This window comes from Caenorhabditis elegans, chromosome X (assembly GCF_000002985.6).
Source record: "Caenorhabditis elegans chromosome X".
Lineage (NCBI taxonomy): Eukaryota > Metazoa > Nematoda > Chromadorea > Rhabditida > Rhabditidae > Caenorhabditis > Caenorhabditis elegans.
This window is the reverse complement of record NC_003284.9, coordinates 8,104,298-8,115,616: the sequence shown is the minus strand read 5'-3', so window position 1 is coordinate 8,115,616 and position 11,319 is coordinate 8,104,298. Positions and strand designations below refer to the sequence as shown.

At 35.9% G+C, this 11,319-nt stretch overlaps 3 protein-coding genes across 3 annotated transcripts; all 3 read right to left on the bottom strand.

The window, feature by feature from the left end:
• Positions 1 to 854: 854 nt before the first annotated feature.
• Positions 855 to 5,178, bottom strand: K07E3.1 (Bromo domain-containing protein). The gene is made up of 7 exons (NM_001375081.1): positions 5,024 to 5,178; positions 4,801 to 4,978; positions 4,492 to 4,722; positions 2,843 to 4,440; positions 2,245 to 2,792; positions 1,934 to 2,198; positions 855 to 1,877 (listed from the first exon to the last, which is right to left on the bottom strand). The coding sequence occupies exons 1-7, from the start codon at positions 5,166 to 5,168 to the stop codon at positions 1,690 to 1,692; spliced, it is 3,153 nt and encodes a 1,050-aa protein (NP_001361921.1). The 5' UTR covers positions 5,169 to 5,178; the 3' UTR covers positions 855 to 1,689.
• A 1,193-nt stretch (positions 5,179 to 6,371) lies between these two features.
• K07E3.9 (uncharacterized protein) lies at positions 6,372 to 7,396 on the bottom strand. Its single transcript, NM_001270125.4, has 6 exons — positions 7,286 to 7,396; positions 7,105 to 7,241; positions 6,950 to 7,060; positions 6,767 to 6,905; positions 6,647 to 6,724; positions 6,372 to 6,599 (listed from the first exon to the last, which is right to left on the bottom strand). Exons 1-6 carry the CDS (start codon positions 7,323 to 7,325, stop codon positions 6,493 to 6,495), a joined length of 612 nt encoding a protein of 203 aa, NP_001257054.2. The 5' UTR covers positions 7,326 to 7,396; the 3' UTR covers positions 6,372 to 6,492.
• A 625-nt stretch (positions 7,397 to 8,021) lies between these two features.
• On the bottom strand, positions 8,022 to 11,319 carry K07E3.2 (Non-specific serine/threonine protein kinase). Its single transcript, NM_001375080.2, has 8 exons — positions 11,165 to 11,319; positions 10,845 to 11,117; positions 10,663 to 10,796; positions 10,252 to 10,529; positions 9,391 to 9,904; positions 9,036 to 9,347; positions 8,814 to 8,926; positions 8,022 to 8,757 (listed from the first exon to the last, which is right to left on the bottom strand). The coding sequence occupies exons 1-8, from the start codon at positions 11,307 to 11,309 to the stop codon at positions 8,211 to 8,213; spliced, it is 2,316 nt and encodes a 771-aa protein (NP_001361922.1). The 5' UTR covers positions 11,310 to 11,319; the 3' UTR covers positions 8,022 to 8,210.

The following is an 11,319-nucleotide window of genomic DNA, read 5'->3' as shown; positions in this document are numbered from 1 at the left end:
ACGGATCACAAAAATATGTCAACCAACGAAACCTTGAGCAAATACATGATGTGCCGCAATACAGATTCCTTCATAAAAACCAAAATTATTGTAGTATAAAGTTAAACTTTTTTTAAAGATTTTTCTTTTATTGAAATTATGTCTGGTATTCGAAAAAAAAATTTCTTACGTTACTTGGCATTCTGTGTTTTCAATCTATAATAGTTGTCAATTAGGAAAATCGTTAGGACATACCATTAAAAAAACACACATAAAATAAATTTGTTTAAATCTGAAGTATGACATAAAAATGGAATTTGTGATTTCAAGCTTAAATAAAATCAGTAATTTTTGTTTTAATTTTTTTTCACATCGATATTTGGAATCAAGGGAAAATTTGGAATCAATAAAAAATATTTCCCAGGTTTCGGTAATATTTCCCATGTTTCCCATTTTCCTCGTTAGACTTAGGAATGGTGTTTTTCTAAGTAAGCCTGAAAATATGAAAGCATTTCACACGTTTTTTTTTAAGTTAAAAAATTTATTTTTAAATTGGCGGGGGTACCCATATTTTTTATCAAAATATGTCTTGATTCATAAATAAAACTTGTCCATTTTGTAACTCCAATTTACCGTAATCTTTTGTTAATCAGTAATAAACAGTTATTAATTTTAAAATCCAAAAACTCTTTTGATTTATCCAAAATGAGTAACATTGTCCATATTAAAAATCCGATAATCGTAAATGGTTTTGAATTCTTGATAAGAATTTTCTCAGTTTTGCAAGTAGGCCTTAAAACTAATCAATTATAAAAACAACAAATTGCCTACTTACTGCATTACTCAAAAAAAAAAGTCAAATAAATGTGCTTGGCGTTTTGTGTAGTTTTTTATTAGCAACAAAATTAAATCTAAACAAAAAATGTTGATGATGAAAAATGCTTAAGAAAGAAAAACTATAACGTTATTCTTCTTGTCGCATAATTAATGAATAATCAGTGGGCCCGGTTGAATTCTGATAAACAATCAGATTTACATTTAAAAAAGTCAGAGTGTCATATCAAATTTACTGCTGAATCGACATTCCGACATTTCAAATATACCCTATTGAAAAAAAAACGAAGATCGGTTGAAAGGGAAATCAGCAAGAAACAATTAAAACGGGATCAGGGTGGAGGGAGTCTGAAAGAGATTTTGTGGAAAAGGGGACGACCATGTAATACTGTGAATTCACGGCAATGGTACAAATACTGGGTGAAATGGATTGCGGTATCGATGAGTCAACGGTTGGGAAAAAACTACACGAACTGGCATCAAATCTAGAGAGCGATAAATAGGAAATGCACGTTTAAAGAACAAATTTCACACATATGAAAAGGATTTCTCAGTAAAAATTGTGTCTATTAACAATGACAGAAACCCAATTAGCCTGGAACAATTAAATCGATGCATACTGAGTTTAATGTGTGAAATGACATGGTTGAAAATGGGTGGGAGAGGAAATTAACAAACAAAAACAAGAAAATGGTAAATCTTTGGGAGCAAAGGCGAGTAAGTAAGATGCTATGTTTGGGATTTTGAAAGCTTTTCTATTTTTTTTTCGGGACACTAATTCTAACAGGATTTTGAAAACTTTAAACAACTGTGTTTGACAGATGCTATCAAGAAACTGACACAACGTTAATGTGACCAAATGTATTATTGGAGAATTCAAACAATATCCTGTGGGAGTTGGGAAAAATCATAAATCTTCGAAACTTTGTCAAAGAGGATCGAAGTCCGTCTTAGGAATACTTTGGTGAGCACTACGCTCTGCTCATAATTTGTGCGAAGATCAGTTCCAGCTGGGAGAGTTTCAGCTCGAGCAGGAGCAAAGTTGAGGAGAGCAGTGAGATAGTCTGAAAACGATTCAAAGTTAATTCCCATATGAAGGATAGGAAATTAAATAACTCACTAGTGTAATTAAAGCTTGTCGAGCAATGTGCAACTTTGCTGCCAATTTCCAAAACCATCATTTCATCTTGCTCGCTGAGCTCCACGCGATTGCTTAAAAGTTTTATCGTCAAGTACAAGAGCTTTGCTTCGACGCACTCAGTGACCATAGAGCTTCCTGTCTTGTAGGAGATAAGTTGTCCGGCTTTTTCTACACGGAGGTACATTTTCTTCATATCTTCGAGCCCTTTAACAATTGATCCGCGTTCAACTTCAGAAAGGTCAAGCTTAAAACCAAAAAAATTGTATTTAGAATTCTTGGCAAAAACTTACTTCGTCCAGTTTCTTCAAAGAGTCAAACATCAGCAGTTTTTCCACCATATTGGCGTTTTCATCAATTTCGGTAATATCTACTGGAACTGTTCCAGAATTGTTGTGGCGAACCAATTGAACCGGTACAGCAATGGGTTTTTTGTCAGAGAGAGTGCTATCAATCATTTTTTCGACTAACGTGCTACCAGCTTTATCGTCATCGTAGTTAGTTCTAAGACCGTCTTGATCAGGGATAAAAAGTGGGATGGAAGACTTTCCATCTGGTGAAATTATAGTGTAATTTTGTGGACGATTGCGGGTCTTTCCAGAAAATCCATACGGCGAAAGTGACACAAAAGGAACTTCTTCAGCAGGTATGACGATGGGAGTCGGTTTGACTCTTTTATTTGCCTGTTCTGATTGCTTTTGAAGTTCTTGGCGTTTCTTTCTACGAGCAGCAATATTTTCACGATCGAACGCTGGCTTAGGCTTTTCTGGTATCACGGTTTCCTCTGTAGATGGGCTATCTTTCACCGTTGTTTCGTCAGTGATCGATTTTGTGTCAAGCTCTGCAAAATATGTTTTTGTTTCAATATTAATTAATTGGTGAAACACTTACTAGAGTTCTGTTCGCTATCGTTTGATTCTTTCATTATAGATCCTGCTCTAGCAAGAGACTCTTTACGGGCAAGCTCCTTCTCTTGAGCTTTTTGCTGACGATTAGTTTGTTTCAGTTTTTGACGTTTTAGCCGACGTTTTTGACGTCTCTTTTCCGCATCTGGATCGTCAGACGCTACATCATCATCCTCTTCGTCAGAGTTGTCTTGTGGAAGTGTGAAATCGGTTAATGGAGATTGTGGAGAGCGTTGTGTTTGAATTGGAGGAGACAAAATTGCTGGATCCGCCGCTTTCTTGTTTGTCACCTTGTGCCAATCGGTTGGCTCTTTCAATTGACGTGAATTTTTATCAGATGGCGATGCTAATAGAAGCACCGAAGACGAAGAAGAAGAAGAAGACGAACTGAATGGTTCACTTTTCGGATAAAGCATTTGAGCATATGAAAGTGATGGCTTTCTTGGAGAGATCATATGTCTTCGATAACAGTCGCCATTAGAATTCCCATGTGATGCATGCTCTTTTGTAGTAGTTCTGTGAGAGTACGTTGCATTTGCACCTGACGACTTCTCAGCTGGAGAAATTCGAGTATGTCCAATTCCACTCACTTGTTTTGCTGATTGAGAATCAGTCGACAAACCTTGCTGAACAACTTCAGCAACGGTTTTATAAGCTGCCTGTACAACTGGCGCAGTGCCTTGATCAGAAGTATCAACTACAAGCGCAGTTTTTGCTGATACAAAATCAGTTGTAATTGGAGGAAATGTTAATTGATGAGTAGACTCGGCAATTGATGGATCAGTGTCTGTATTAGCTAATGCTTCATCACTAGCATTGCTATCAGATGCAATGGTTGTGGACTCCGATGTTGATGGCTTATTGTCTTCTGAATTGTTCCGAGATCCAGAGGAAACATTTCCAAAAACATCTGAGCTAGTCGGATTTCGTTTGCTGCTTGCCACAGAGCCTTGCAGATGTTGATCTACAGTACCATTCATCAGTGCGCCATTAGCGAGCTCAGACTGCACATCTGTTTCAGCCATTGACTTCTCAACATATCCCACAACATCCACTGAAGTTGAAGGTTCCTGGTGTTCAAACTTCGAACTATCCTCAATGGCAACTTCTTCTGACTTACTCGATGTACCTTCTTCCTCGCTGACAGTAGAACGGGCGATGTGTGCGGTGACGGAAGATGAGGATGATGACGTATTGGCATTCTCATATCCATTTGTATTCTTCTGATCATGAACTTCATTCTTTGCTTTCACGTAGCGAGAACGACTTTCACTGCCATATCTTTTCGCGGAATATGCGGGCGGAATATACACTTGTCGATAACTGGTGCCGGCGTAAACATTGTCTTGCATTACCACTGGCGCCATTTGAACAGGCATATGAACGAATTGAGGAACCGCTTGGTATGCAACCTGATATGCCATTCTCGGTTGTGCGTTATAGTGCATTTGTGGGGGTGGCTGGTATGCATTATAAACTGGCGGAGGTTGTGTATATTGCTGAAGTTGTTGGTAGTGATTGCCTTTATTCATTTGTGGATGGTATGGCATTGGATGAACTTTTGGTACCGGCATGTTTGGAGTTCTGAAAGAAAATAACTGGTCAAAAAAATGTTTAAGTAATTTGCAGCGTTACCGGCTGTTTTTCTGCATGATGTTGTCGAAGGTCTTATGATCTCCAAAAATTTTGTCGTAGTACCTATTATTTGCCGATTGAGTGTAGTACTCCTCGGACTGTGGCGAGTAGATTGTTGAAGATGTTGGCAATCCCCCGTTTGTGGCAAGTTCAGTAATCGGCGCCATTGACATAATCGGATTTCCGCTCAATTCGACTCCGAAATGCTGACGTGGCTTGTTCTGCTGATTTCTGAAAAGTTACTAAAGTTTCAAAACTTTACTACGTACTTTTCACAATTGGATTTTTGAAAAATTACAAAAATCATACTGGTTCTTCTTTGAATAGTTGCGATTTTCAAAGTCCTCGAGCGTCCTGCATCCGGCAACTACTTCATTGAAGATTTGGGTTGCGATCTCTTTGTTCATTCCCTTTTCCATGATCTCCCATCCTTCAAGCAAGCTCTTCAAGTGATCGACGCGACTGCTCATGAAATCTCGAACTGTTTCTGAAAACTATGTATTGTAAATACAGTTCTTTACACACAACTTACTCTCTACATCTTCCACCATCCATGATTGGTCAGGTAGTCCGGGAGTGGTTCTTATAAGGCGATACAACTCTTCATCCACTTTCTCCCGTGCAAGCCAACGCCAGAAGTAGGCAAAGCCTGGTTCGTCAGGCGGCCTATCTGACATTTTTACCCAGCTGAAAAGCAATTATTTAATTTTTGCTGCAAATAGTCAGAGCATAGAAATAGTAGAGAGATTAATTTGCTAATTAGTGTTTTTTTGGGTATTCGAGTTTTTTTTTGTAACTTCGCAATATGTTCTTTCAAAAATACTTTTTTTATAACTGGTGATTGTGGAAAAAAATGTTGATGCGTGTAGAAGGTAACTAGAAACGGATATATGTGGGGAAAAGGATCGATTTACATTAGTGTAATTGTGCGTTCAGTATTGCAGTTGGCACAGGCAGAGGACATTTATATACATATTGTACTATATGCTGTCGGATGCGATGCGGTCGCGCTGCGCACTAGCAGGTGGACGAGATACGCCTCGAGAAGAGTGGTCGAATTAGTTTTGGCAGCGACTGGCATAAAAAGAGAAATAGCGACTGGAAGTATACTAACGCAAAAAACAGAAAGGAAGAGAAACGGAAAATGAACTTTTCACTACTTGTTCGTGTATTTTGTGTACCTTCTGAAAAAAAATCCACCTCTGTTCATGTATTTTCTTCTCAAAAAAACCAACAAAATGTGAGAAGAATGCCAGAAACAAGGCTGTTCGGCGCCAAAAACAACCAGAAACCGATTAGGGCAGCAGTGTCAAACTGTGAGGTTCTCACCACGAAGAACGTCGAATGTTCTAGTCGTCCAACATTTTTTTGGGCATTCGCCCTTCTTTTTGAAATGTATATTCATGTGCAAATGTGCGTGATTGTGTTTGCAGATTTTGTGGGATCCAGGGGAAATGCGTTGAACCAAGAAAAAGTTCTTACATTCTGGAACTGTTAAAAGAATATATGTTCTTCTACAATGAAAAAAAAACACCAACTTCACAACTGTGCATTTAAAATAGAAAATACAATAACGTGTTTGTTTATGTGTTTGCGTAGAATATTACACTCTCAAAAAATATTGTATAAAACAATTTTATCTGATGAATTTTTTAACTGACATGTTGTAGTAAAAGTTTCTGCAAATGAAAATAATTAGGTTCACTTAAAATGATAGATTAAAAACCGAATAGCTCACAAGTTCACCAAATTTTCTTACATTAAAAGTTAACAAGGAAAAGTTTCTCAAAAAAAAAGAAGTTTATATACAGTTGTAATGTGAAAAATCTTGAAAACTTGAAAAACTTTTTTTAGCTCACATTGTTAAATCTATATGAAAATGGGCTTAACCACTTTTATTGTAATTTTTAAATTATTTCTCAACGTAATCATTAAAATAAAGAAGCATTTGTAAAAAATACACAGCATGATAATATTCATAAAAAACTAGTCGAAAAAAGTTCAATATCTCCTCCACGTGGGAATTTCTTGCCTTCTCTTTTCATCTTTACGAACCCGACGTTTGAAGGCAATAATTTCAACGATAAGGCAGAGGAGGGAAATGACATCTGAAAAACTAAATTTTCAAAACGAGTTTGTGGTCTATAGGACATACAGAAAATCATCAATGTTTGGGCAATCAACATAGTGAACAAATAGAACCTCCACTGCCAACCGGAGTTTAGATGGATGTCTTAAATTTTAAAAAGTTATTCAGAAGTAGAGAGATACTCACTTGCTAGAACATAAAATAAACAATAAATTGCACCGGCTGAAGTCAAAATTCCAAGAATTGCCGTTAAAACGAAGGAAATCATCAATAAAATGGTTTTCCCAGTGAATGTCGCCACCAAAATACAAGTCATAGTAATTATCTAAAAAATAATTTTAAAAAAATCACTAAATTAAAAAAACAAACTGAAAATGTCAAGGTCATTATGAAGAACCAATGAGGAGCAAAGATACAAGTAAGTACCAATGCTACAATAGAATAAAGAAGAGCTGCTGCTGCTAGGATAACTAACAATTGCTGAAATCACACAATTAAGTTTTCGAAGAAAATTTTCATCCTACATGAGAATCTGCATAACAGCAAAGTGGACGAACTTCAACTTTGAAAATTTGTTTCGAGGAATACTCCAGATCCTCATTATTCACCATTATTTGGCAAGGCCGGACACGTTCATTTCTCATTTCGGACTCACAATCGTCTTAAATTGTCAATTAAATATCGATAAAGCATTCAGAAACATACCAATACGACTATCAACGGAAGATCTGTGACATTTCGCCATCGTGCTTGTTGGGGTGGATACAATTAAAAAAATAACTAACGTAATGACGCACAACTCTTGAAAAGACTGACGGTGGGGACAAAAGGTGCTTCTTGGTGCCTCAGCACGATTCGTACAGTTGAGAATTTCTATAATACAACGAAATGAGTGTGCCTTTATTGTTTTGGCAGTGCGGCTGTTAAAAAAAGAGGAAAACATTTTAGAGATAATATGACTGAGAATTTTTGTCACGATCATCTTTGGTAAAACTGAAAATGAAACACTTCTACATCAATTTGTCGCATCAATACGATACTTTCAAAAGTGGCAATTAAAGCTTCTGATGAGCCATAATAGAAGGTCAGATGAGGTGCAATTTTCCAATCTTGATTCAAAATTAACAAGTTTCGCATTGTATTTAAGTATCCGGACAGTTATTTTTGTTGAAGAAAACGTTGAATCCTTTGAGGTTTAAGACATTTTAAACATTTCTCAACTAAATGCCTACGTGTCTAAACCTAAATAAATTATATGACGTACATTTAATGCAATTCTGAATTCCAGCTATCGGTGATTCGGGACAATTTCAGAAATTGTAGCAATACAAAAATCATAGTATACATTTATGAATTGATCCTATAAGAATCATGATCTCATGCACCATACTCAGAACTTCTGAACAACGCAATTGTCAATTTGTGGTTCGACAAGCAAAACTTTTCACGAACATATTTATTTTCATGTATTTTTTTACAAAAAAAAACAACAAATTTCAATAAATATGTTAATTCATTCATTAGGAATTTATATTTCATAAATTATTATTCAATTTGACATTGACCAAACATGAATTAATTGCATTAAAAACAACAAGGATAATCACAGCTACAACGAGAAATTACACATTCACTCAGTATCCATTGACGTATCCGGATCTTCTACTTCAGTTGGAAACGATGAATCCTGCATTGATAAAGTGTCCTCTGCCATGAAACTAGATGGATTATAAGGACTATCAGAACTTTCTGATTCTTGATTATCGGAATCTTTCTCGTTCCCATTGAATCTTCCAAAATGAGATGATTCAAAATCGTCTATCATAAAGAAGTGTGATCTTTGCTCTTGATTTTTCATAGCTTCTTCTTCGTCTTCTTTTTGCTTCTTCTTCATATCTGCTCTTTCTTTTTCTTCTCTTTTCCGCCGTTCATATTCGTCGCGAGCAGCCTTTCTTGCATTTTCATGGTATTCCTTAATTTCACATATTCTTTCTTGACTCTCGACGGGCAAATCTTTGAATAGTTCCATATTTTCTTCTCTGAAATCTTTGAAAGCGGCTACAGGAAGATCTAGCACAACGGGGTAGAATATAGCATCTAGCTTCTTCAGCTTTTTATAAACTATCGCAAAACCTTCATTTCTTTCGGATTCTGCATCAGGGATCAACCGTTCTTTTCTGAAAAATTATTTCCATTGGTTTTCAAATTCAAATCAAATTAAAAAAAAACGTACAATCGATCTTTTGGAATTTCGAATCCCCTACTTTTTGCAATTTGGAGGCAGTCCCAGTATGAGTTTTGCTGACGGAGGCAGCTTGAAAGAGTTGGTTCAAAGAGAATAGGCATCTGAAAATATCAATAAGAAAAATCATATTGTAAAATAATTCTTGTTTTTTTTCTTTCCAGAAAGACTGGGCTACTAGATTTTGACAAAAATCATGTATTTTGAACTCACATCTTTCATTTTTATAGTTTGAAACATAATTCTCATCATGTTGTGATTGAGAAATGAATCTTCCAACGTGTCGCAGATGAGCAGAATGATCATCGCATACTTTTTCCATCCTTCAGTTCCTTCTTTAATAGCTGCAGTCCATAGACAGTTTCGTAATAGTCGAGTTGCAAACTGTCCCGCATATTTCATTTGTACGAAGTAAGGAAGCGGGAAACTGTTTTGAGGAAATGTAATAGTATGTAACAAATCAGCTCTTTCTGATGTGTCCATTATTGAAGCCCAGGTATTCAATGCTTCGTTTGCCATTCCTTCCTAAAAAACACTTGGAATTTGACTTTTGGGGTGTTCAACATACTTTTGCACAACTGTACATGTAACACATCCGTAGGCATAACCATCCGTGCCGACTTTTTGTTGTGCTTTTATATTTGTCGTAAAGTTCAATAATACTTCTGAAACATCCCGCGAATGATAGAGAAATTGCGAAAAATTGTATCAACTCTTCGTTTCCATACTTCTTCATCAACCTGCTGTACATTTTCTCGTCAGTGCTCATCCATTCATATAATTTCGAGCAAATAATTAAATTCGCGTAGTGAGGATGTTGATTAATCGTGCCAGCAAATTTGAAGTCAGCGAACCATCGAAAACTTTCAGAAAGCTGGAATTTTTCTCCGAATAAATCAGAACGGTCGTACCCACACCAGCGATCATCATAATAGTAGTTCCAAGCAATCAGTTTATCTCCATCGTCAAAGAAAAACATTCCAAGTTTGATGTATTGAAGGAAGTATTCGATGAACATCTCGGAAGGCTTGGTAATTTGGAAACAAGGATCTTGGAGTAAGTTTTGAGCAGAATTTTCGTCTCTGAAACGTGTTATAGTAAAATTTTTGAATTCGTAGTGGTTTTTATGAAAAACAATTCAAATTTATTTCTTGTATTTTTGTTACGACTTATTTTTTTAGTTACAAAATCTCCTTTTTAAGCGCTGTGTCAATGTTTTTTTCAGAATATATACAGCAATATATAAACAATTTGTACATTCTGAAAATGTTCTAACTATTGAATAATAAAATTTTAAGAGTTGTTTGATTTTCATTTAAAGTGTACGAATAAAATCTCTACATAGTAAGCAAAAAAATTGAACTTTTGAACAAAAAATCATTCGCATTGACATGAAAGTATTTTATTGGACCATATATAATCAACTCACGTTGAACGGATGATTCCGAAAGCTTTATTTGCAATTTGTGATGTTCTTTCTAGGAACATATTCTGTGAGTACTCAATAGCAAATTGTGTTTTGCTTTTATTCTTCATTCTCAAATTCATACAGGTAGCGAAACAATTTGTCAAGTATTTCCTTGTTACTTTTTCGACGTCGGATTTGTGAAAGGCGGATCCACTCACAAATTGAAAAGCGCGTTTAGCAAGCCATTCAAAACATTCTGGCAGTTTTTCTTGTTTGGCAATTGCTGAGAATACTTTGGCCTGAAAATGAGTTTTTGATTTTTTTTTTAATGAATAAATGTGTTCTAACTATTGTCTTTATTACAGAAGAAACCCTATTACGGAATGAACTTGTTTTGTCAAATGAATAATAATTTTAGAAAACTTTACTTACGGCGTTTTTTGGTGACGGGTCCGGAAGGAGCAAAATAAGAGAAGCAAGCAATGGAAGTTCTCGTTCTGGTGATGAAAGCACTGAACTGGTGAAAGCACGTTGCCAATCATATTCTGTTCTGGACGCCACCATAGCTGAAAAATCACAGTAATTAATTTCAGCCTTCATTTTTTAGAACTTACCTCGCCATTGATAAATTGTGTTATAATCAGACTGATTAAAACAGAATTGCGCTATATATTTGGCGACTCGGTTTAAAAATGAAGAACCATTGTGTGATATACTTTCTTTCAATATGCTCTTGACCATTGATGGCTCGTTGAACTTGACGTATCCGTGAATTTGCAAAATTTGAAAATAACCACCGTCGATTTTCTGTGATGACTTCAATTGAAGTATCCTTGCTTGCATAAGTGACGGAGAAGGGCAGGTTGTAACAAGAAATTCCCGTACGGCTGAAATATTTTTGATAGTTTTTTTGACTGGAACTTTCGATACTCACCATTTGCAGACATCCGTTCTAATTCGTTGAGAAGATTTCCTTCTTTATTGAGGCCATTTAGTCGAATTTGGTTTAATTGTTCATCTCTCAAACGTTTTATTTCATACGTTGATAAATTTTCGTCGTCGAGATGTCGTTTTGACATTCTGAAAAAT

What these genes read in the sequence shown, in the direction of transcription:
- K07E3.9 (NM_001270125.4), bottom strand. Translation starts at nt 7,325, where the DNA reads ATGGCGAAATGTCACAGATCTTCCGTTGATAGTCGTATTG. An exon ending in TTTATTTTATGTTCTAGCAA is followed by an intron (nt 6,725 to 6,766) that starts GTGAGTATCTCT and finishes TTAAAATTTAAG; the next exon opens with ACATCCATCTAAACTCCGGT. An exon ending in CCAAACATTGATGATTTTCT is followed by an intron (nt 6,600 to 6,646) that starts GTATGTCCTATA and finishes TTAGTTTTTCAG; the next exon opens with ATGTCATTTCCCTCCTCTGC.
- K07E3.2 (NM_001375080.2), bottom strand. Translation starts at nt 11,309, where the DNA reads ATGTCAAAACGACATCTCGACGACGAAAATTTATCAACGTATGAAATA. An exon ending in CACAATTTATCAATGGCGAG is followed by an intron (nt 10,797 to 10,844) that starts GTAAGTTCTAAA and finishes GTGATTTTTCAG; the next exon opens with CTATGGTGGCGTCCAGAACA. An exon ending in TTCGGAATCATCCGTTCAAC is followed by an intron (nt 9,905 to 10,251) that starts GTGAGTTGATTA and finishes AACACGTTTCAG; the next exon opens with AGACGAAAATTCTGCTCAAA.
- K07E3.1 (NM_001375081.1), bottom strand. Translation starts at nt 5,168, where the DNA reads ATGTCAGATAGGCCGCCTGACGAACCAGGCTTTGCCTACTTCTGGCGT. An exon ending in CGATAGCGAACAGAACTCTA is followed by an intron (nt 2,793 to 2,842) that starts GTAAGTGTTTCA and finishes CATATTTTGCAG; the next exon opens with AGCTTGACACAAAATCGATC. An exon ending in CTTTGAAGAAACTGGACGAA is followed by an intron (nt 2,199 to 2,244) that starts GTAAGTTTTTGC and finishes TTTGGTTTTAAG; the next exon opens with CTTGACCTTTCTGAAGTTGA.